General features: G+C 41.7%; 1 protein-coding gene across 1 annotated transcript in view; it reads right to left on the reverse strand.

The window, feature by feature from the left end:
* tmtopsa (teleost multiple tissue opsin a) overlaps positions 1–26,057 on the reverse strand; it is a gene marked incomplete at both ends in the record, with an annotated part of 76,852 nt that overhangs the window by 12,925 nt on the left and 37,870 nt on the right. The window contains one exon of the mRNA XM_083991224.1: positions 4,384–4,617. Within this exon, the coding sequence (XP_083847350.1) occupies positions 4,384–4,617 (234 nt within the window). The remainder of the gene's footprint in view (positions 1–4,383; positions 4,618–26,057) is intronic.

Here is a 26,057-nt window from a genome sequence, read left to right on the forward strand (position 1 = left end):
TGAACAGGCGATTGGGGGGAAAAAACAAACAAAAACAATTGCTAGTCGAAGCGGTAAAAGCGTTAAAAGCATTGCGTGTTAACGCTTTAACTTTGACAGAGTGATCATAATGATGGGGAAAGAAAATGCATTATTCAAACTCAGACGGTGGAGGGATTCGATCCAACACAGGAGCAAGGTTTTTGATCACAAGACGAGGTGCTTTACCAGTTGAACTACACGTTACACTCACTCTGCACTGTCAACGGCTGAGTGACAAGTGAGCTTGCGCATCTATGGGCCTGCAGGCGTGTTGTTGCCACCTATTGGTCTGGACATGGAACAACAGTAGATGATGCGCAAGAGAAAAAAAAACTGTGACGGCTGCGCAGCGGCCGGCGGCGGCCGTCCTGCCGTACCGGCCGTTCTGGTATTCTCCAGAACATCCAGATGGCCAGTCCGCCCCTGCCCTGGGGTGAACGAGGTGACAGTTAGTGTCAATCAAAGGTGATCAAACCCACACAGTTATATTGAAGCACTTAGTCAGCTGGCAGTGCCAACTACCTTAAGTATTTTTTGATTTATAGTTTTTATCTACACCTTTAGACATTTTGGGAAATTTGCTTATTTTCAGTCAGGAGACAGTTGGTGCCTTTAGAGGTCCCATATTTATTATTTATTTTTCCTCTCAATGTTTTCTCCCTGGAGCTCTTGCAACATTGTTTTTACAGTCAGGCTAAGAAGATATCTTTCTTCTGATTGGCTGTCTGTTGTCTTCGTGATTGAAAAAAAAAACAGCATATTTGAGCAGTAAAGTCTCAGAGAAACAAAATGCTGGGAGGTAAAACGGTGGTCTAGGTGGGCAGAGCTATGTCTGCTTTGTTGTGACATCAGAAAGTGAAGGCTGTGTATATTGCTCTGTGGAGGGAGCATTTCAACGCATTCAAAGAATGAATGTGGCACCTAACCTGGGCATCTATGGGACCTTTAAGGATAAAGCAAACAGGTAGTGTTACACTTACTGTATAGCGTGACACAAAGGAGGAACAGCTTCCCTGGCTCTTTTTGAAGGTGACAAGATCTGTCCATTGCCTAATAGAGCTAATTCATTTACACAATTTATCTAATTAGTGAAACTATTACAAATACCAGTGTTTCCCACAGGTCAGAAATGTACTTGGAGTCAGAGCTGGTGGAGATGGGTGGTTTTATCTATATATGACAAAAGACAAATATGTGTGACCTTTAACACAGTATTTACATTAATTCAACATAATATTTCACAGACTGGAGCCCCACAGCCCTCTCCTCCATCTACCCACATGGGAGTAAGACAAAGTAAAAGCTATAAAGAATAAATTACTTTTAGCGGTACAAAGATGGCTCTGTTTGTCAGAGCACTTCATCTTTCTGTGGTTTTTCAAAGAGGGGCTCCAATGCCTGGTCATATGGGAACACCTCTGGTGCTGGTCCATTTATCGCTGCTCCCTTTTCAGTCTGTTTCTCAAATCAGCTTTGACCTGAAAACCAGATGAAAAACAGCCACTTGGCTTTAAATGAACTTGGCAGAAATTATATGCAAAATCTGATTTAATGGCGTTAGATAAAATAAACACTTACCCTGTTCACTCAAGAACCAGTTCAAAAATCTCTGTCAGGTTACACTGGAGTTTGGGCATGACTGGGAAGAAGGCAGACCCCAAGTTACGTGTTTTTTTTTTTTTTTTTTTTTTTTAAGTATTTTTTTTTGGCGTTTTTGCCTTTATCTGATAGCACAGTGAGATAGACAGGAAAGGGGGAGGCAGAGAGAGGGGGAATGACATGCAGGAAATGTCTGCCCGACGCAGGATTCGAACCGGGGACGCCTGCGTTGAGGGCTGTAGCCTCTACATGGGGCGGCTGCCTCAACCACTGCCAGTAAACCCGGAACTCCATTGTGCTTTTCGCACTACCAGTTCCCTCGTCTAAAAGTCTATATGTTTTTTGAATGGGATAATACCTCAAATTAGGTCTGTGGTTAACAAAAGCTTAAGCGAGTTTCAGGTTTACACCCGGTCAGGGACAGGGGCAAGAGTGTTCTTACGTATATTATTTTATGTTATTTATGGGTCTTCAACAAGTAAAAACAGCCTGATTTCCCCATTATGCAATGTTTTTAAAATAAAGCAGCTGAAATCAGTCAAAAGCTTAGTGGTCCGTTAAAGCCTAACGTTAGCTTTTTACTTCTGGTGATCGCATTAAAGCTTCAAAATACGGTATAAAAGGTGTTCATATGTGAAGATTATCTCACTGAACAAAACTTGTAAGTATCATTAGCCACAGAGCTTATTTTCTGACATAATCCAAAACAAAATTCCCATTCACTTTCTTTTCCCGGGAACCAGCACGATGCTAAACTTCCGTTTTTTTTTTTTTACATCAGCCCAGCACACTCCATACACCGCTGAGTCCTTTGGCTAACACTCAGTGTAGCGGCTACTTTGTTCCCTGTAAAAAAAATTCTGAGGCAATACTAGAGAACTGCAAACCGACAGTCGTAGAAATTCTGTCATGATCAATTATACTATGATTTTCAAAAACAACGTGGATTATGCAGCCACGAGGGCATGAAGAGACAAAATTAACATTGACTGCGACTTTTCATGTCAACACCATATGAAGCAGGTGGATGTTGTTGTTTTTTTTTTTTTTTAAATGCCACAGTGACACAGGACACTACAACACTGTGGTTATTGTGCCTAAACAAATATGAACAGTGCAATCAAACTCAAGCCCTCTTTCAGGTTTTGAACTGGGTGTACACATCGGAGGAACAGACACAGCTTCACATGGCCATTGATTTTTCCCCGAAGCCTGAACTCGTGCTCTGCTGCAACAACTGAGATTTCAATCATCGGCGCCACTTCAGCATAAACTCTCATGTTTTTCTTGCTGTCGTGGATTTACTTCTGATTCCAATTTTGCTGTGTTATCCTTCAACAATGTTTTTTTCCTACATATCTAGAACTTTCTACTTCAACTTAATGCTACAGCACAGTATTTTTTTTTGCATCCTACCACTGTTAAATTCCCCCTGGACAAGGTGTTTATTTGTTGATAGTGGGGGATGTGTGTGGCGTTCTTGTCCACTAGTTAATCAATCTTAATAAAAAATGCTAAAATGGGTCACCAAACACACTTTGGCAGTTAATAAATCTGGGCAGCCATCCATGTAAACTCTGTGGGTAGTTAAATCTACCTCCATCCCCCTTTTCTTTATTTCTCTCTCTCTCTCCCACTCTCACCTCAGCTGTGTGTCATTTCAAATTAAAAGCCTTTTGCAGAGTTTATAATTGCAACTCCTTGTCATGCAGTGACAGCAAGAACTGCAGCAGTGGTTGGCTGCTGCATGATGTATAGGGACGACATCATCTTTATTTATAACAGAGTATAAGCAAAGTATTGATCACCTGTGCCAGACAGTGAATATGTTTATTTTCCCAAATGCTGAAGAATTCTTTAAATATAATCAGCAGATCTTTGAAATAATTGATAACAGATTTGAAGGAGTTTTCTAATGTGAAGGTTATTCAAGGGTCACACGGGACACGCACAGATATAGAAAGTTTGAATTGCTGGTAATAGTGGTCATGTATCAGTACGTCGTGGGGTCATTGTGTCATTTTGATTAATCACCTCACAGCAACTAAAAATTTAATGAAGCAGAAGTGCTTGTAAAGCATAGTAATAGTCCCCGTCCACTTATAACAGCTACCTGGAAAAAACAGCACACAATTAAAGATAACTCCCCCAAGCTATTCATCATATTGTCTAAAGTGGGCGTGGGCCAAAGTTAATAGAGACCTACTGTGAGTTTAATTATCAACACTTCAGATGGCTGGTGTCTTTGTGACACTGCAAATATCTGTTCTGCTTTGACAAGCAGTCAGCAGGTTGCAGGACTCACATGAAGGGCTTGGCTCAGTTGATCACAAATATATTAGATTAGTTCGATGTGGCCTCAAGTGCACCGAATGCCAACTCCTTTCAAGTTGTTGCATTGCTGATGTCATGAGTTGGCTCGTGCAAAATGAATAGGTACAACATATTTTAAGTGTTAAGTTGCTCCAAACAAGTTGAATATGTAACAAACAACTTTATACACTGTAAAAAAAAATAAAAAAAAATAGATGTAATATAATTTGGAGCCACTGAGCCTCTGGGATTCCATCTGATAGGAAAATAAAACAATGACTCATTAGCCCACCTTGAAAACAGTCAAGATGGTTGGTCTCAGTAGATGAAGTGACCTCCGCCCACATCTTTGTGACAGTAAAAGACAAACAGGACTGACCCCAGGCCAGCTACAGCCCTCACCTCCTCCATACTTCCCTCCCTCCCTCCCTCCCTCTCTCTCTCTCTCACCTGTTTATTCATGAAGACGTAGATGACCGGGTTGATGACCGTGCTGGTCTTAGCCAGGACTGAGGGGATGATGCTGGCCTCGGGCGTGACCAGGCCTGGTGGCCCGAAGGTGGCCAACAAGGCCATGATACCGTACGGCAGCCAGCACAAGAGGTAGCAGATCACCATGACAACCACCATGAATAACACGCGCTGCTCACGCTTCCTGCTCATCGACGCGTTGATCCCGCTCACCTGCACATATGAAGAGGGAAAGGGGAGGGAGGAAGAGAAATTGGACTTTAATGAGGTAGCAGTCTCCTGTGATGACACAATGTGTTGAGACATTTTGCTGTCACAATGCATCTGACCTTCCCCCACTGGGAGAGAGCTGTTAGGAGCAGAGGAGTCTTGGAAATAGACTGAAGGAGTGACAGGAGAGAGAGCAGGTCAGGTGGGTTGAAGAGAGATATTGAAAGACGTTCAGAGAGGTGTAGAGAGCAGGAAAGGGACAGAGGGAGAGGCTGAGACTCATCTCTACACCTACATAACGAGTCTAATCAGAGACGGCTAGTGGAAGAAAGTGACAGGGAGTGTTTTCATTCATCAGTGGGTTTCCTGGAAGTCTTGATGTCAAACATGAAGCTGAAGTGGTGCAAACAGAGAAATGCACACAGTCATTCAGTGATGTAAACATGCACACAAGCTGTCTATCACGGATTAAATTACATTTAATTGCAATAAGATAACACTTACGCATAGGTTGGTTAAGCATATTAACATTTGAGGAATAAGTCCAAAGGTGACAAAATCCACATACCAGCCCCTGTAAAGTGAACTCAATAATGTACTTTATCTTGGTTGTTTAATATGTACAAAAGCACGATGTAGAATCGACAATTCATCATTTTAAAGTGGTGATTTGGAGCACTATTTTTCAGAGGGACTTTGTGAGTTTCTGCTGGACAGATGTTAAGTAGTAAAAAGTATCTTTGGGGACATGTTGTTACCTTTGGACAGAGACAAGCTTACTGTGGAACCCTTTTTCCTTAGAACACTGCTGCAAATTGAAGTCACAAAAGATACAGTTGCGCGACTCTGCAGGAGTCTTGAAACAATGGACACACTAAATAGAGACACATCGTGTCTGATTGAGGCTGAGAGCGAAAAAATAGAACGGTTTCAAATAGCTATCATTAGGTTAGATAGAGTTTTATGATGTATTGATATTCACTTTGAGTGCTGCTGTACCACACATTGCAGTGCATACAGATCTGGGTGGTTTGCAGTGTTGCAGGTTTAGACCCAGTTCCAAATGGTACAGTAATACAGCTGGAATCTTTCATCATTGGCAGATGAATCTGATTGTATGAGGATGGACAGCTAAAGGCTAATACATGCACTCACCTGCACATGAACACACCTTCACTCTCACACACTTGAGCTGTCTCCATTTGTTTCTCTGCTTGATGGCCCCATGTCGAGTGCTGTCACTCAATTTCATCGTCATAGAGACACATGCTGACAGCTAGCCAGTTTCAGGAAGGGCTCAAGCTGTGGCAGGTTTGTGCTTCTTTTGGGGGAGGTGGTTTGGAAAGGTGGGGTGAGGCGCTCTACTGTGCATGAAGCTACACACACACGCAAGTAAAACACTCAAAGAGGAAAAGACTTTTAGATTAGCATTTAGAAGAAGAAAAAAAACAATCATGGGCCCAGAGATCAGTCTTCATAACTCACATGACAGCTAATAATGCAGAAAATATTCTTGGCACTTTCTGTTATCCACTTAATCATGCCTATCAAACCTTCTTTTAATAGATATTTTCAATTTCCCAATGTTCCATCCATATGCTTTAAATGCTATAAAGCTTTTACAAAATATATGGAAAAGTATAATTGGGTATTTCTCTCCTGCATTATTCAGTTCACATGACACTAACCAGGCTGTAAAGTGACACGTCCCTATATGGACACCGTCATACTGTCACTCACACTGTGCCATTTGCATGAATACACATTACTGTCAGTGTTTGTGGAAAATTACTTGTATGACAAACACTTTTCCCCTGTCGCAGACTAATCAAGCCAAACCAATGACCGTCAGCCTCTCCTCTATATTTCACTCATTTACACTTCTGCAGTTGAGAATTTAGGGTGTGTTCATGCACAGCGTGTTGAGGTTTAAATAGGAATAAAGTTTTTATTGCCTTTATTTATTAATTTTTTTGTGTGTTTTAATACACTGTGTGTTTTTACGTTACCTTTTTACTTCACTGTTTGTGATCTGTGTTGTTGTCTGTATTGTCTTGCTGCTGCTCTGTGACATTTTAAATTTCCCCTCGGGGATTAAATAAAGTATTTCTATTTCTATTTCTTAGTTTGCTTTAGGCAAACTGTATTGTGCGTTGTCTGGAGCAGCTGGCTTAGTATAGTTTATGAGACAATGGGTTCTTGATGTACAGAGGTAAACAAAATTTCTATCTGTCGTTTCTAGCTGGCGACCCTCTTCATAAATCGTCTCCTATCTGAAATTTGTAATACACACTATGATTGCCTAAGAGTGGGGGGTGGGTAAGCATAACAAATGCATATAGTCTTTTATGTAGAGTCTATTTCTTTTTTTGCTCTTTCGATCATCATCATTATCATTATTATTTCTTATTATTTGGGGTCAGCAATGAAAGCGTAGACCTCATTTAATTGCCTGCTATATGTATTATTATGGCTCGTATAATTATTTTCATTATTATTACTATCACAGGAAATGACAACCATGATTCATCAAGATGGGGTTGGTGCCAAAGAAAAATGTTACCTCGCCTTTTTGGCAATATGTCTATTCTTCTGGCTGGGGTGAAACAGCCTGTTGCCACAATGCCTGCAAAGTTATTGATGATGATGAGAAGCCACTGGAACGGAGCAAGAGAGACAATATAAGCCAATTTCCTTTACTGGAACACACACTCCTGATTTGCAGACACATGTTTTTCAAACCAGAATAATCCAGTTTGTTGTATTGTCTGTAGGTATAGATGGCTGCCTGGCATAACTCCCAGATAAAATCTGTAGTCTGAAGCATTTTATTACTGAAAAAGACTCTAGACTAATTTAATTTTTGAAATCCTTCAACAAGTGATTGATAAAATACTTTTTTTTCAGCTCACATTAGGGCTTTTCATTGCAGTTCTTAACTGAGGCGAAAGGCCAAGTTTCTGTTCAACCTTTTAAGTTAAATAAATTCAGTTCAATAAAGTTGGTGTTTCAAATAAACCTGCTTTAAACTTTCATCAATGACTGATTATTGGACAGCTATTTGATTATTAATTAGTAAGCAATTAGTACTATTAATCACAGCATTAATGTTTCTATCAGTGCGTTACATTATCATCAATAATAATCACAAGTAAACAACACTGTTTCAGTGGGACACAAACTGTCCATGGTTCTGAAATAACAGCTGAAACACAAAGTCTATGGCCCTGTCCACACAAATCCGTTTTTTTCGAATCCGGATAAATACTTTATCGGATTGGCCTCGCGTCCACACGAATACGGCGTTTTCAGGGGGTGAAAATGGTATTTTTTGAAAACGGGTCCCAGAGTGGGAAAATTTGAAAACGCCGCCCCAGCGTTTTCGTCTGGACGGCCAAAACTGATTTTTTCTGAAACGATGATGTCATACCCCCCGCCGCTCTACCTGTAACCTGAGACACACACACACACACACCGCTGCAGCAGCAGCTGCACAACAGCCTATATGGACGTAACAACAACAACGGCCGACTACCGTCGGGTCGCTCAGACGCTGCAGCTGAATCACGTCTGTTTAATCATCACTGATCGTCATATTTACTCTGACACGACTCCCTGTCAACATTTAATCCCATGTTTGAGTTTGAATACAGCGGGGGACTTCTTCTTCTATTGAATTACAGCGGGGACTTCCCGTCTTCTTCTCTGTCTTAAGTGTTTATGTGTGGCAGCGCTACAGCGCCACACACGCTCCACACACGCCTGCAGTATGTACTACAGCGTTTTGGGTCGTTTTCAGTGGATCCGTGTGGACGCAGATATTTCTGAAAACGATGCCGTGTTTACGGAGATTTTTTTCAAAATGATTAAGAAAAAGATCGGATTCGGTGAAGCCGCGTATTCGTCTGGACGGGGCCTATATGGGAAAAGGTATTTCAGTTAGTCAGAGTGTGAGTGTTAATGTGTGTGTGCATGCACATGCCCATGGAGGTTTCAGTGCTTACAACTATAATGACTGGCATTGTCTTGACATCGGCAATTGCCCGTCCTCTTGGCAATCACTCTGAGGATAGCTGATCACCAAGATCTTTGTCTATCAGGACAACCCTATGTGTAACTACCCACAATCAATGTTGCTGGGGTCCAGGGCTTCAACACAATGGAAAAATATTTCTCAGTGGATGTTTGTCTTGAATTGGTCTTTTACTAACATAACACGTAACCTCACAAAATAATGTAGTATAAAATCGCTCTTGGCTTCAGACCTAACCCTACGTCGGCATGTCTCACTAACTACCATTTTTTCCTTTGCATTATAAATACTAAGCTCTACAGAGTATTGCTTTTACTGGCATACACAATACTTTAATCTGTACAGTTGCTGTACAGGGGAGAAGTTTAGTAAATTGTCAAAAGACAGAGAGCAGAGACTAATCCATTACAATGAAAGTGAATATTTGACTCCCTCCCCCTCGCCATTAGATCTCTGACTTGGCAGCACATTAGGGCAAAACAGTCCCACATACAAGTTCTTTAGAAAACACATAGATTTGTGTCTGGTTAATTTACATTACACCGGAAAAAACACAAAAATAACCTTAGATTCCAGACTGTACTGTATCTTGCCAAGACCTGAGTGTATCTCTCCTGATACACTGGCTCATCTGTGCAGAAGTACGTTTATCTCTTTTGAGCCACCTCATGTCCTGTAAACTTTATTTTAAAACTCATTCTTGTTGAACTGAAAAGGTCAGCTATTTGGCTTAAAAAAAGTTTGTGTTGTACTTCTACTTTGGATCTATTTCCATCCCCTACACTTTCTCACTTTGTCAGCTGTGGAGAATAGGTGGCTAATAGTGTCAGTGTTGGCTCTGATTAAATAAATGAAGTGGCGGAGATCACAGACAAATTGAGGAAATGGAGAGTAAGTGCTGAATGATTGCAATCAAAGGCAGGGTGTCTGGTGAAAGGAGCTTGCTTACTAATTGACTGCCCTTACAGAGAAACTGTTTCATATGCTAAACAGCAATCCCCAAAGCTGCATAATTAATATGAATGCGTTGTGTCTGTGTGACGGCACAAAACATAATTTGTCAAGAACAGTCTGACATGAAATATTTGTCAAGAGAGAATATCTTCACTGCCTTCACTGACTTAATTAGATATGCAATGGCTAATTTTCTTCTTCTTATGACAACAGAAGGAGCATTGTGTCTGCTTAAGGCCCTGGCGGGCTGTCTGTTATTCAGACAGATCATCTGTCCGGTGTGTTGCAGTGATAAAATGAGTTTGAAACTAAACTGACATGAATTGCCTGGAAATAGAATAACGTTTAGGGTGTCACCTCATGAAATGTCTTTATGCTTTTTCATATGGTTTGCTTGTCCTGTCCCTTTCACATGCACATAAAAAATAATGTGGAAATTACACATGTTTATGAATATATTCTGTAGTGTCTGATAATACAGTATAAAGAATTTGCAAGGAAAATTAATCTTGAATGTTAACAAATATGTCAAATAATGAGCACAATATATGAAACAATCAACAATCAATTCAGCTTTAGTTGTTATGCTGAGAGCACACTGCCTGTGCTGCCTGTGTGTGGCAGCTATGTTGCTGAATTACTGTTACTTGAACATGTGTTCACATCTGCTGTGTCTCTGCTACAGCTGGCTCTGTCTTTACCTTGCATTACAAACATTCAATGAATGTAAATTATATGACTAAATGGATATTTTCATTTCAAATAAATTTGTGATTTATTTTTCTCAAAAATGACCAGAAAAGACCCAAAAAATATAGTATATTCATATTTTCAATGTCCATGTGATAGTCAGACTTAGCCTGGATATGGAAAGCCGTCAGTCTAATATAATGTTGCTGGTGTGATATCACTATGACTACAGGCCTTTTTGCTGGTAACCACATGCATCATGAAAAATAACTGAGACGCCAGATTTCTAGATTACATGATGCAAGCTGCGAGGGCAGTGATGCTCAAAGGACAACCAAAATGTTCAGTATCTGATACACACACACACACACACACACACATATTGGTGTGGCCTGTGTGTTCTCAGCGTGCACACACAATGTATTTATGTCAAAGTGACATAATTTAATTTAAAATCCAATAACAAGCAGAGTAGGGGGAAAAAAACATTTGTGACAACCCTCAATTTGTATTTCCAAGTCTGAGAAGTCTGACTGGATTTTCTGATATCAGCTCTTTGACAGTTGTTTATTGTATGTTCGGTTTTCTAGCAAATAGAGATGCCTCTCTTGTTGATAGGTTGGACAGTCGGGGATTTGTTGGTGTGCAGATGTTTGATAGGAGTTCAGCAGAGGATAAATCATTGTGTAATGATGGGGAGAGGGGAATGCTTCAACCCAATACTATGAGGTGTTTTTGTGTTAGTGCTGTACAGGTAGACATAACCATAAGGTGTGGAGGAGTGATCTGTGGTGTCTGGAGGCCATTGTGTTCATTTGTCTATGTTAGAGACCCATTTTTGTGCATTTTGTTTTGTGTGGTGTGCTTTCTGTTGAGGATTGTTTACTGCACAAGTTGTACATTTGTACTTTATTTAATTTTAAATGAAAGAGTGGTGGAGGGGAGAATTGTTTTTCACATTTAGCACTATAGGCCGGTGGACATGGAGATTAAAGTTTGAGACAGTTTTGGTGGCTGTGGAAATGTTCATGATCTGTTTGGCTTGTTGGGTTGAGTGAAGGAGGGTGTTTGATGTATTGATTTCAATTTTCATGACTTAATTTGTTAGTATTGGAGGACCCCATACCTTTGGATCCGGTCCAGATCCTGATTGCATTCATTCCCATGTGTGAAGTTGAGATTTGTTGAGTTGAAAGTCCAGGTTTTGGCAGAGAGAGGTGTGCATGGGGGGGGGGGGGGGGGGGGGGGGTTTGAGCCGATGAGAGGTTAATCATTCATTTTTATATTATTACATTCTCCAAGATCAAGATATGTGAGCCAGGTTAGAGTGAATCCATTTATACTGATGATATACTGGATACTGATATTGGGTGCCAGATGGTAATGATAAAAAATTAAACAATAAAAAAGTCTCATATTAATGTGGATGAATCTACGTTACCCACACTTGTTAAAGGGCCCATTTTCGATAAATATATGGTTTTGTCTCTATCGTTATTTTGTTATTATTAGTGGTGGTGGAAATGCTGGTCGAGCCGACCAGTGTTTCCTTACTTTCGGTTTTGTGGCGAGTCATGAGAATAACGCCGCAGAATCGCCGTTTATGGTCGGGACTACGACGGTATGTGATCATCTTCAAACCTGTCAAACCGTCTTGCGCCGGTCAAAGAATTTCACGGTGCGCGTGGAGGCTCAAAAATGTAGTGTGAAAAAACTTCGCTTTTCCAAAAGTCCTCATTGTCCCTTTAAACCTGAATGGATTAAACCTTAATTACATGCATTCTAGATGAGTCACTATGCTGTATTGCTGTCTGCTGCATCTTTTCACTACAGTAGCTGGTCCATCTCCTGTTTATTGATAAACTTTCTGATACAGTCAAAGCTCATTTAAAGAGATGGTTAAACAGCACTCAGCACCACAGATCAGTCAGCGTCCTCTGTGCTGTGAACTTTGCTGTCTGCTGTCACTGGCTGTTGTCTTGCAGCTTCCAGTCTTGTCCGCACTTTATTGTTCCAGTGAGATTAATCTGTTTGATGGACTGCCCTGTTTTTGTGTCTGTGTTTCACTTAGTGCCTGATCAGTGTCCTGTTTAGTTTGTTTGGATGTATTCTTTGTTGTTTGTTTTTGGGTAACTTTGAAACACTGATCAGAAATCAGTGGAAAAAACTTCCTGGCAAACTTGTAACAATTACAGCAATGTTTATTAAAGCAATACTTACCGATCTGGCATTTCACTCAGCACAGCACAAACATTTGAAAATCAACAGCTCCACCTCCCTCACAAGTCCCACCCACCTCTCCCTCCTGCGCATAGATATATAAACGTAGATGCCGCGTTCTATATCTGGCGATACGTCAGCGGGGCCGCCATATTGTGCAGGACACAGAACGTCTAAGCCTGTGAATATTCTCATTTGTCCAGGTCATTTGTCCAGGTCCAAGAGGCTTCATCAGTTGCGTACATGAACTGATGAAGCCTCTTAGATGAGAGGTGAAACGTCTTCCTAGACAAAATAACTGAGTCCAGTTGCGTTTGATTTAAATTTATTTGGGGATAACAGATCTACAGCTCTAGGTCACTTAATTGTTAGACTACACTACAGTAGGTCATTTCAATTTGCGCATCTGTGTGTTTTCCTTTTTATTTTTTATATAATATTCATATGCGGATCAAGAGTGAGCGAGTGAGCAAGCGCGAGAGAAACAGCAGATGCGCACCAGATGCAGGTTGACCGGGCAAAAACTCAAACGAGACGGTTAAAGAGAGGAAAAACACAGAATAGGCTATACAATAAGAAACTTTGAGTGGATCTGATGGTGGCTCAGGTTTAGTGATGAGAAAACTGTCACTGTCAGCTGCTGCTCCAAACAGTCACTATAACTTTAATTTGAAGGGACAGATTAGCCTATATGTTCATTTTGTTAACAGGGACTTTGTTGCACCCATATCACCGTGGTTCGTCTTTTTTATACAGTCTATGGGTGCGTCTTGAAATCCCTCTTTGTGCAAAGCGGGAGATGACAGAAAGAGTCAGAGAACTACTTAATTGAAGCTACATTGTTGCGAGTTGGCTCCGGCGTACAGGAAGCTCTGCGCCGTGCACAGTTTTGGCTGCTATGTAGTTAACGTCCCCAGCGTAAATGACGCCTGTGAATAGATGTAATCAAAACCTGGGGTTACAACCATGGTTACAGCGTTTAGAACGGCAGTCCTTTAGAATTTATGCCCTGCACAACATGGCGGCCAGCAGACGCATGGTGGCGCTGTTCGGCAGTATGGAACGCGGCATCTATGTTTATATATCTATGCTCCTGCGCAGCTCCACGAGCCCCCTCCCTCCCTGCTGCATGCGTTGGCATGGCAACGGTAAACAGAACAGGAACGTGAGTGAAACGGGAACAACACAAACAAACACAACACCGGAGTTTTAAACCGTATAAACGGACTCAGTGATGATGACTGATGAGTTTTATAATAAACTGTTGTTAGCCTACTGCTACTGGAGACGCAGGGGAAGTGATTGTTACAGATTACAGTTCTCAACGAGCCGAGCTGGCGGCCGGACCAACGATGTGCTGGTTCAGGCCGAAAATAAATCCAGACCGAGCCGAGTCGAGCCGCGCCGGTCCGGAGTTCAACCGGGTCCGGATCGTTGAGAACTCACAGAGCCTAGCTGTTAGCACAGAGCTAACAGTAGCCTAGCCGTTAGCACTGGATGCTTTATAAACACATGTGACTTCCTGTGTTTACGTATCACTCGGGGCTGATCACTACGTTACAATATCAGACATGAAACTCCGCGACCAGCTGCGGCTGCAGTTATTGGTCTTTTAAAAAACTATTTATTTCCAAAAACCTTCTTTCTTGTGTGTGTTGTGACTCTAGTCTCCTCTGCTCTCTGTGTCCTGCTACTGCTCTGTCAATAAGCGTTCTTCCTGGTCGGGAGGGGGGAGAGGAGGAGAGGGGTGCGCAAAGTGATTACATATTAAGTAGGTTCGGTCGCTCGTCAAATCTTAGTAATCGGACCAAATAATATTATTGGTCAGACTTTTCTCAGAATTATATGAGAATGAAAAAAATATGAGTTTTTAACCCTGTTGGGTTTCTCTTACATTTTAATGTATCATCAGATTATTAATAGCATTTTAACTTAGACAAAGAAATGTGCAAAAGTTCCAGAAAGGTAAGTATTGCTTTAATGCTCACTGTCGCTATTAAATGAACAAATAAAACCTGATAGGAATACAACAATAGAGGCGTAGTGGTTAGTCAATCAACTGATCACTTGATTGGCCACAAATTATTTAGGTACTATTTTGAAAACTGTATTAATATTAATAGTTAAAGTCTTCCAAGACGATTTTGTTTTAAACAATAGTTAACAACTGTATATTTTATTGGTTGAATATCTAAATGAACCTGAAACTTACACTGAATAATCTTACATCTTTTATTCTGACCCACGTAACTGAAATTGTGTGGTTCACACTTTTATGAGTTCAACCTTTCTCTGGTGTCCGGGTCACCAGTGACCCGTTTTCAGGTTTTAAATGCATACAAGTACCACATAAATTTGTTTATAGCATCAAGGCTTTTTGACTTTGTCAGGAACCTCAATTTAAACAAAATAAAACAAAACAATTTTTTCTACACAAAATTCTAAAATTCTCTGGTTAAAATTATGACATTTGTGGTGTTAGGGTCAATTTTGACCCGGTTATAACGATAAGAACAATAATGAGAGTTCAAACTGAAATCATAAGTGCAAAACCAGCCTTTTCATGGATAAGGAAGCCTAACAACGTAACCAAGAGATGAGAAACAAATGAAAAAAAAATGTTTTTAGTGTATTTTACAGCTGATTTAAAATACGGGTCAAAACTGACCCGAACATAGATGGTAGCAGAAAGCTAACACAAGACGAAGGTTAAAGCGGTTTTTAAGTCAAGACTGTCATTTAATTCATTCAGTATTCTGCATTGTTACTAGACAGTTCTGACACAGGCACTAGTAAAAGAAATGTTTTAACTTACAAACCACTGTGTGGAGAGGAAGTTGCGTGTTGACAGATTATTGAACTGCTGTACTGCAGCCGGGCCAGCTGCCAGCCAAGTATGTTGAAAAAAAAAAAAAAAGATGACTGCTGCAGCTGGTTGATGGGGCGGCACGGTAGCACTGCCGCCTCACATCAAGAAAAAAATAACTTGCATGTCTCATACTGCCTGCATTGATTGTCTCCAGGTGCTCTGCTTCCTCCCACAGTGTCCATAGGTGTGAATGTGAGAGATGCAGGTTGTATGTCGTGCAGGGTGTTCACCACTATCGCCATATGTCTGAGGTTGAGCTCCAGATCCACTGTAACCAATCAGGATAAACAGTACAGCTAATGGCTGGAGGGAACTGGTTCATAACATTTCTACTGAAATGGTCAAAAATCTCCTTAAAGGGGCAACGAGGAGTTTCTCCATCGGCAGAACGAAATATTCTGCAACAATAAAAAAGTCTCACGTTAATGTGGATGAATCTACGCTACCCACACTTGTTAATGGGCCCATTTTAGATAAATATATCGTTTTGTCTCTATCGTTATTTTGTTATTATTAGTGGTGGTGGAAATGCTGGTCGAGCCGACCAGCGTTTCCTTACTTTCGGTTTTGCGGCGAGTCATGAGAATAACGCCGAAATGCTTCGCTTTTCCAAAACTCCTCGTTGTCCCTTTAAAAAATAAATTAGGGAGGAAAACGTGCAAAAAATGATGCTACCTTCTCTCAGCCCTTATGTATGCAGAGCACTGCTGCATCTATATGGATATATGGGTGTGTGTGGCTGGGGAGAAAGGATGTGACATATGACAGCGACTGCGTGTTTGGTGCGCCTTGCTTCTTCTTTCTTCCTGTCTCAGTGCACGTACTTTTTGCCACAGAAGCATTTCTGCTCTTCCCGATGACACTCAACTTGAGAGTAAGAAACCTGCATTCAATACGTGTCATCCATGTCGACCCTCTGTGGGAAAAGACAGTCACTGTGCTGTCACACTGACATCTGCTGTAGGAATTTCCTGTCTGTAGGCAAAGCCATCTATTCTAATCACAACATGTCACATGCAAGAGGATGAATAATGGTGTGTGAAGCAAGAGAGACGGATAAACGGGATGGCGCGCCGTGTCACTCTGCGTATTTGACTGTATACTTCACTTCAGCCATTGAGCCGTTCATATTTGATGTTGAAAACGAGATCTTGCAGTGGATTAAATGGGAGGATCTGTTCCCATAAAAGACTTTAAGAATCAGGCATCTGACACACATAAAGCGTGCACTTACTGAGGTACATGATGTACTGTTAGAGTAGAGTCCAGAAATAAGAAGTTATTTTCGGATGCCAAATGCAGAGGGCAGACACTGAGCCGGGTGGTCTCATGGAGGGCAGTGCTGCACGGTGCAGGCTGCAGCTCCACATAGTAGCTTTGCTCAAGGAGGAATTATTCCAAAGACAAGAATCATGTGAGTGTCAGTTTAAGGGAATATTTCAGCCGCCAGAGTCCAGGAGGGAAGCTCAGATTTTGAAGGATTTCTGGGAGAGATAACCTCTGCACTCCAGTTGTGGCTGCACTGTGGGCTTCATATGACAGTTCCTCGTCTAGAATCGAGTCAGGTCTACTGCAGTTTTCAGGTAGTACTCATTATAGTCCTGTCAGTGATGATGGAAAGGTCTAGTCGAGGGGAGGAAGTACTGCAGAGTCCTTACTCCCAGCCTATCCATTTTTTAGTGTTAGTTTTCAAGGAGAGTAGTTCTCAGCCCATTGTTGGCATATTCTGCAGCCCCCTAGATATTGAATTACACACAGGGAAGATGAAATAGGGAAATTAAATGTTTTGAATGCTTTGCAGACATAAATGAAACCTTCGCTCTTGCTTTATTCAGCTGCCTCTGAATGGCAAACAGTTATCTTCATTCAGAAAGTGTTTTCATTTCCTGAGTTCAGGCAGAGGGGACACCCGACCAGAAATGTACTTGAGTTAACATTTGTATTGGTTCTAATTTGCCAGACAAGTTAAGTCAATGAAAGAAAACTGAAAAGAATGAACATGTTGACTCAGTTGAATTGTTTGCCCACCGTTATTTCCATTGCCCTGTCGAGTCAGCCGTGAGATATTGTTTTTTTGGACCTCAGTGTGAGGACAGCCTGGGTCACCAGAGAAGCTATGTTTATTGGAAAATATGGCTTCTGCAGCTTCTTCATTTATTGTCTCCTCTAGATAGAAGGAGTCCACAAAAGCTGACAAAAAGGCGTTTCATACTAATTCTTAGCTTCACTCAGAGACATAGTTTGAACTTTAACAGTCTCCACCATTTTGCACATCGTATTAGCAGTATTAGGGAAGTTACTCACTGTAGCATAGTTGTACAAGTCACTAATGACTTCACACTGACGAGTGAATTGACAAAGTCTGTGTGATATGAAAGTTTAGCAAAATGTAATTAAAAAAAAAACATTTTCAAGCTCATTTGTGCTCATTCTTGCTTATTCACGGGTCATAAGCCCTATTCGCACAGGATTAGTATCACCTGGGGACCTCTGGTAATTTGTAATAATTGTGGAGGACGTCTGTGATCTTAATCCCGTGCGAATGCGTCATGTCTGTAATTTGTAAAGTAAAACTTCCACCGCAAATTACCTACTATATTTCGCCAAACATCTCAGTGGGGTAGCTATTTGTTGTTTTTGTTACGCGCCTTTTTCTACTTCTTTCCCAGTTGAAACATGGAGGCTGCAGTGGAAATTATGAGTGGCAATTTTGACACCATTTTAGGTGCAAATACAGTCTTGTCTCGGTACTGGAGACCCATTTGAAGAAACAGCTCAGATCCATAAAAAGAGTGAAATTTAGGAGGATATTGAGATGGATGACATGCGGCTTTCAACAGGCGTAATACAAATGCCATGACGGCCCGTTATTGTAACAACAACTGCACTGTTGCGAAGTCACGTTGCTGCTTTGACATTTTATTTACATTTGCTTCGCACATGGATGTGACAGCAGCGGATGTTACAAAGTACACAGCTTTGATGTCATATCGGAGCCTTAATGTCAGTAAATTCGAGTAAAAATACAGACTTCACTTATCCCGTGTGAATGCACCGCAAGAAACACAGACGTGGGGGGCAACATAAATCATAATCATAAACATGGTTTAAAGGGATAGTTCACCCAAAATTCAAATTTCACTCATTATCTACTCACCCTCATGTCAACTAAGAGCTGTGAGAATTTTCAGAGTCCTCCGTCCCTTCTCTGAGTTACAGGGGGGTCCGCGCAGCAGTATTTGTCCATATAATGGATACCAACTTTCTTCGTCCAAAAAGACACACCAAAAAACATCCAAATACCTCCATAGTGCTCGTGTGTAATGTCCCTCTTGTATTGAAGCCCCGACATGAGAAATTGTTCTGAAAAAAATTAAATATGTCTATATTTTAAGCTTGTTTGGCACGGAAGCTCCCAGTGTCTCGGTTCACTGCTCTTCCTGTGTCAGTGCAAATCTCGCATGATTTGCACTGACCAGCGGAACAATTTCTCATGTCGGGGCTTCAATACAAGAGGGACATTACAGACGAGCAGTATGGAGGTATTTGGATGTTTTTTGGTGTGTCTTTTTGGACGAAGAAAGTTGGTATCCATTGACAACCATTATATGGACAAATACTGCTGTGCGGACCCCCTGTAACTCAGAGAAGGTACGGAGGACTCTGAAAATTCTCACAGCTCTTAGTCGACATGAGGGTAAGTAGATAATGAGTGAAATTTGAATTTTGGGTGAACTATCCCTTTAATGAACCATAATTAAAGACGGCTGTGATGATTCTTCCTCGGGATGAAATGTTTAATCTTGATGATGTCGCTGTGTGAGCACTGAATAACACCTGCCCCTCCCTTTAGCACATACATTACACGAAGGTCAAGTGTGTGGCTGCTGCGTGATGGAAACATTTCCAGGACATTCTTTCACAGCAGACAGGGTGAAAAAAAAAGATAAAACTTCAAAGCACACATGAAAACATCCAGACCTGACTGTAGTAAACAATGTGGAAGCTCAGGCCCAGTTTTCTTTGATGGTCAGCTCTGAAGCCTGAAGACACACCGGTGGGATCGACCAGTTTTTATGCCTCCACCCCAGCAACAGCCAAAATAGAATTCTGTTTTATGGACGTCTGTCTGTCTTTCTGATTTTTTTTTTTTTTTTTTGATTTTTTGTAAACAAGGTCTCTTACTAACACCTTTAGGGGAGGAATTTCTTATTTGGTATAAACATTCATTGGGACTGAAGGATGATAAGACTTTCGTTGTAAAAGGTCAAGGTCACTCTGACCCTACATTCTTTGTATCAGGTCAGCCTAGTGTGTCACACTCAGCCCACTCTACTCATGCACACACACAAGGTAAACAGTCAGATAGAGACTGTTTTGATGGTCCAGCCGGACGCCCACTGTTCAGTATGCAGCAGGATTTCCAGCAGCTTAAAGTTAAATAGTCTCTGAATCAGTGAAGCTCTCACTGAAATATTGGGTTCAGATTATCATCGCTTTGGATTAATCATCTGAGTCTTGCAGTCATTAAAGGTTGGGTTGGAGATCTTATTCTGGAGCATTTTTTACTAATCTGCTAGAAATCCTCTTAACACCCGATTGCAACTGAGTAAATAAAGGTTTTTTCACAAATATCAAAAACAAGCCTCAAAAAACACCATCCAATCACGTACAAAGTCACGTTGTAGTCAATTGGATCATGATGTGTCAATCAAGCTACCGTCGCTCGCCCGCCCTCTCTCCCTACTCTCTCGTGCGTGATCGGACCTACCTGTAAACACATGAAAACGCATAGTACCTAATAATGTATCTTGTCTTTTTTATATATACTGTATATATTTTCTCTGACGAAGAGCTGCTTCTGCTCGAAACATTACTCCTTTTTCTGTGCAAATAAATGGACTGCAAATTGGAGCCCTGCAGTGTGCGAGCAGTTTTCTTTTCCTTCCTCACTTTTGTATGTTTCCGACTAAGCACCTGCCCAAAGCTTTTTTGGCACGGATGTGCGTGTGGATGTTTGTTTTTTTTACATATATTTTTTCATCTTTAATGGAAAGCACAGTGGAAAGAGAGACAGGAAATGGGGAGGCAGAGAGCGGGGGAATGACATGCAGGAAAGGGCCCCTCGATGCAGGATTCGAACCGGGGCTGCCTGCAGTGAGGACTACAGCATCAACACATGGGGCGGCTGCTCTACCAACTCAGCTGAACACCACCCCATAATGTCTCTTTTCAACTTTTGGTTTTCCACAACCTGGTAGCTGCTTATTTTTGGTAGCCTATCACTCTGTAAATTGTCATAAAAACATTGCAGGCTACTTACTGGTCAGAGAGAACTACAGTACTACTGCATCATCACTGTGTGAGACAGGACAGAACAAACCTGCCATGACTGTAACCACTCACTCTAGCCTGTTATCCTACCATACTTTTAGTGGGGCAACATACTGTGTGATACCACGTGGTGGTCAGTTGAGAGAGTGCAGCTGTTTCTCTGTTTGCCATCCACATTAATATCCTGCATTATTATGCATGTGTTATGTAAGGGATAATGTATAGTTCGGAGGTTGTTATGGAGAAATAAACCTCAACAGGAAGTATGGAGTATGTGGTTTCATACATCCTGAAGGGGTTTATTTCTCCATAACAACCGACCAACTATACATTATCCCGCTTATTACACGGTTTACGAGTAAAATAATTAATTTGAAACATAATGTTGACGAAAATACGACTTTCATCAATTTTTAATTGCATCATTTAGCGAATCTGCAAGACTGGCCATGTCCACTGTTTTGCTGAGCCCCCTCCCGGTCGTGCATTTGAAGCCTTGGATAATCAATCAGTGGATCGATGGATTACCATACACGTGTTACGATGTGTGTATTTTGTGTAGTCTTATCTGCCATAAACAAGAGATTACTGTTTACGGGGTGCGTTTGTGTCGCAGAGGACGAGAGGAAACACCGGGTCAGAGGTTCTGGTGCAAGTTTGGTTTCCAGCCACAATGTGGAAGGAGCCTCCACTCTCAAGTTACAAGTCATTTATCTAACATCAATATTAGTCTGAAGCTGTTTAATGACGGTAAAAATGAAACATAAGGTAAATATCCTGCATAGTTTCTCTCATAGTTTTTTGTACTGCGCTGATCAACGGTCTGTTATACTTGACGACGGTCATTATACAGAAATAACGGACCGCAGAACGCAGCGATGGACCAATCAGAGAGCAGCATTCAATAGACGACGAGGTGTCCATTATCAGATATCAATGGATGACACGGAGGCGTGAACCGTCTGACGCGAAGCGGAGGACGGTTGCTTCCGCGAAGTCCATCAATTTCTGATAATCGGACACCTCGAAGGTCATTATCCTGCTTATACCATGGTCACTTACGAGAAAAATACATATTAAATCATTCACTCATGATTTAATGTTGTTTTTACCGTTAAAATCATACGTCTTTAACAATAAGCGGCTGAGCGGACTATTTCATAACCCTCGTCGGCGATAAAAGAAAAAAAAGAGGGACCCGCTTATGGTCCGAGTGTCCATTGCCGTGGTTACTAACAAGCGTTTGAGCCAGAACAGTAATATTTAGAACGTTATCAGGCAATTTGACCGGAACATCTTTATGGGTGTCCATTATCACTTTTTAATGGACACCCCGCAGCCAATCAGAATCGAGGATTCACCCAGACCCTGGTATAAATCACAATAACTCCAAGCATTATCACTTTAGTTACACAGCTTTGAATTGTCTGGAGTGGAAAAAGAAGGGCCTGGTGCCAAAAGCAAGTAGAGTCGAGTTGAGTCGGTACCATGTGGTGGAAAACACTATTAGTGCAAGTTGAGTGTTTTGGTGGATTTGGAGGAGGATCATTGCAGACCATCAATCTGTGTCTGATACTGGGCCAGCCGGCAAGCAGGAGGTCCCCAGTGTAAAGGATAACTCACTTCCAGCATGTTGCAAACACACATGAAACGGTTGTGCAGGTGGTGGAGACAGGCTGACAGCACTGTTGACACATTGCTCAGACAAGGCTGAATTAAATCAACATACAACTCTGAGTGCGCGTCCAATTTAGGAAACTGCTCTGACAGGAAGTGTGGAGTCATTACATGCTAAACTACACACACACTTACGTTACTCTTTATAGCCCTGACGTCTTATCAGCCCTCCACTCTCTCAGCTTCGTCTTCATTCCCTGTCTCTCTCTCTCATCCCTGTTTCTTCTTTTCTCTTCCTCGCCTCACTTCTTTCTTCATTAGTCGCTGCACAAATGCTGCTGTTTTCCTTCGCTATTATCTATAATTCTATCACGAAAAAAGCAGATTGTAGCAGAACAGAAATAACAACAACAGGAAGTGTATGTTCATTTATCAGACACGTCCAGAGGGAAATCTAGTTACACAAGCAACTGAAATAAAATAGAATAACTGTTGGTGACAGAGTTAAACAACAGTCACACCAGCTGCCCCTACTTTCTTCTTCACTGACCCACTGCAACACACACACACACACACACACACACACACACACACACACACACACACACACACACACACACACACACAAAACCATATTAGTGCACTCTAAGTGTTCATAATGAATCCACATAATCAGTTAATTTGGAGTCTTCAGGGCAGCTAACCGGGTTCCACTGATGGAGAGAGAGGCTGCCAGAGTGGCTGCTGAAAATCACCTCTGCCCTCCGAGGCTCGGGGAGGGAGGGGGCACAGTGCACCTCCTGCACCTTCCCCAGCTGCTGCCTGCCCCCCCTCTGCCTGCAGCAGCAGCACCAGACACTGGCTATTAGACTGTGAGATTGGTAGTGGCGGCGGCGATGCGACAGAAAGCAGGTGGTACGAGCTAGACACGGGGTTGAGAGTAGACAGGGGGAAGATGGAGGGAGCGCTCAGAGTGAGATGCAGCAGCAGGGCCGTTCTGGGCCCCCTGAAAGAATACTAAAGTGGGCCCCTGCCCCCTGACTTTTCCACTTACACTGCAAAAACTCAAAATCTTTCCAAGAATATTTGTCCCTTTTCTTGTTAAAATGTCTAATTTCTAGTCAAAACTAATTTCTTTCCACTTAAAATAAGACTCATCACCTAAAAATGTACTTGTTTTTAGATAATTTTCACTTGTTTCAAACAAATATTCACTTGAAATAAGTAGAATAATCTGCCAGTGAAAGCAAGCTTTTTTGTGCTTGTAATAAGAAAGAAAAACTTGCTCCACTATCAGATTTTTCTACTTATTTCAAGTGAAAATCTGCTTGAAAGAAGTAAAAACTGTCTAGAAACCAGCTACTTTTTTTATATTATTTTAAGTATAATGAGATTGGTTTTGACTAGAAATTACATTTTGACTAGAAATAAGACAAATATTCTTGGTAATTATTTGAGTTTTTGCAGTGTAGACTACAGGTATTATCATGTTTTATTAACTTTGTTTTGATGCTAATGCAGCATTACTATGAGTATTAGTCAGGGTCTTATGCAGAATAATCCAGTCATTATACTACTGGGGTTTTTATGGGCCCTACTGGGCACTGGGCCCCTGGAATTATCATCACCTTTCTCCCCTATACAACGGCCCTGTGCAGCAGAGAGGTGGGTGTTTGAGCGTACAGAGGAAGGAGTGGGACCAGAGTAACAGGCGCGTTTCCACTGCAGGAACTTGGGGGTGATTTTCCGGGGCCAGCCCCGTTGGTGTGTGTCTCCACTGCAGGAACCTCCCCCACAGGGCCATTTACAGGAACCTTTACGGGGCCAAACAGAGTCCCTGGTAGGTACTCAGATCAGCCCTAAAATAGTCCCGGTGGGGCTTGAGATTTACTCTGTGCTGATTGGTCAGACTCAAAGCAGGATCATGTGACGCTAAGAGAAAGCCCCGAAATAAGCGGCATTTTTAAAACCCAACATCACTAAAAATGGAAAAACGGCCGGAAAAAAGAGAGAATAAGTCAGTAAAAGATGAGAGTAGCAGTAGGCCTGGTAAAAAAAAAAAAAAAAAAAAAGTGTGATAAATACTCGATCGTGGGATTACGTGACGATCGAGACGGCAGAAAAGAAAAAAAACAAAACAGACGGCAGTAGGGCTGTCAAAATTGCTCCAAAATGACGTTTGAATATTTGTTCTAAAAATAACACATAATTCGAATATATTCGAATATCTATTTGCGTATTATGCCAACAGGAGGACAAACTAATACAAGACATAACTACTTGTATAGGTTTTTTTTTTTTTTTTTTTTTTCAATTTTAACATCTGACACAATCGGTTAACGGGACGCAGCTATTTCACGTCCAACGTCTATGTTAAGCACATGTTTTTATTGATATTGTAGCGTCCGACCCGACGTAACTACAACAACGTAACACAAACTTATCTGACAGCTCTCACTTCTTCCTCTGCTCCTCCTCACACACTCACCTACACACACACACACACACACACACACACACACACACACACACACACACACACACACACACACACACACACACACACACACACACACACACACACAGGACTCTGTCTTCCTCACACTCACCCCAGCCCCGTTTCTCATCCAACCTGCCCGTACACATTCAGTCAGAAATCACAGAACTTAAACATCATAACAACAACATTACTGCAGGGTCGCTACAATATTGTCAGTTGTGCAGTCGGCTATATAATGAGCGATGAGCCCGGCCGTCATACAGTGGGGTTAGAGTTAGGGTTAGGGTTAGGCCCGGTGTTTTATTTTTTTTTTCATTTTTTTCCCCACTCATTTTTTTTCCCCACTGTTTATTTAATATTCAAATATTAATTTTCACATTCGTTTCTCTGGTTTTTTTTAATACTCGAATATTCGAATTTAGAATATTTGTTGACAGCCCTAGACGGCAGAAAACAACAACAACAACAAGAGCAGTAAAAAAAAAAAATGCTGCACGATGACCTCGCGATGATCAAAACTGTCGCACGCCACCATGTCTGCAGTGGAGACACGGCCACCGAGAGGACGGTTCCTGTAGAAGTTCCTACCCTCCTTTTACCAGGAACTCCTGCAGTGGAAACGCGGCTAATGAGAGAGGAGAGGTGTGGGAGCGAGACCGTGGCAGATTTGCGATCTCTGCTGAAGACTCCTAAAGTCCAATTGTTCATAGCAAATCAGCAAAGAGGCTTAAATCCTGCTGTGAGTAACTTACAGTAATAAGTTCAGCCCTCCCCTGTTGCTGTCTTTTTATCCTCTTTATGGACTGTTGCTGTGGGAGTTGGAGCCACGAGGGCCTCCAGCAGGAAACAGTGGCAGCTGCAGCCATGTTTGCTTTGCCAGTTACACAAACATGTGCACAACCTTCACATAAGTGCACTTTTCTAAGCAAGCCGCCACAGATAACTGTCTCTGACTGTCGCTTTCAAGCACAATTGCTCTTAGAAAACCCTTCACCAAGTGGAGAACTCAGCCAAATCATTTAAAGTAATTAGCAGTTGCCACGCAGGGAGATTTTCTTTTTCGGTGAGAATGCGCTGTCAACACTCATGAAGCTCCTGAGAAGAGGTGAGGTGGAACAACTTTGCAGCTCAACCAGGAAAGGAATAGTAGAAGTTGTTCTCTGAGAGCAGCTACTGTAAATTCTTCCTTCACATCTCCTTCTACAGAAACACTCGGTAAGTCAGCT

This window comes from Trachurus trachurus, assembly GCF_905171665.1.
Source record: "Trachurus trachurus genome assembly, chromosome: 17".
Taxonomy (NCBI): Eukaryota; Metazoa; Chordata; class Actinopteri; order Carangiformes; family Carangidae; genus Trachurus; species Trachurus trachurus.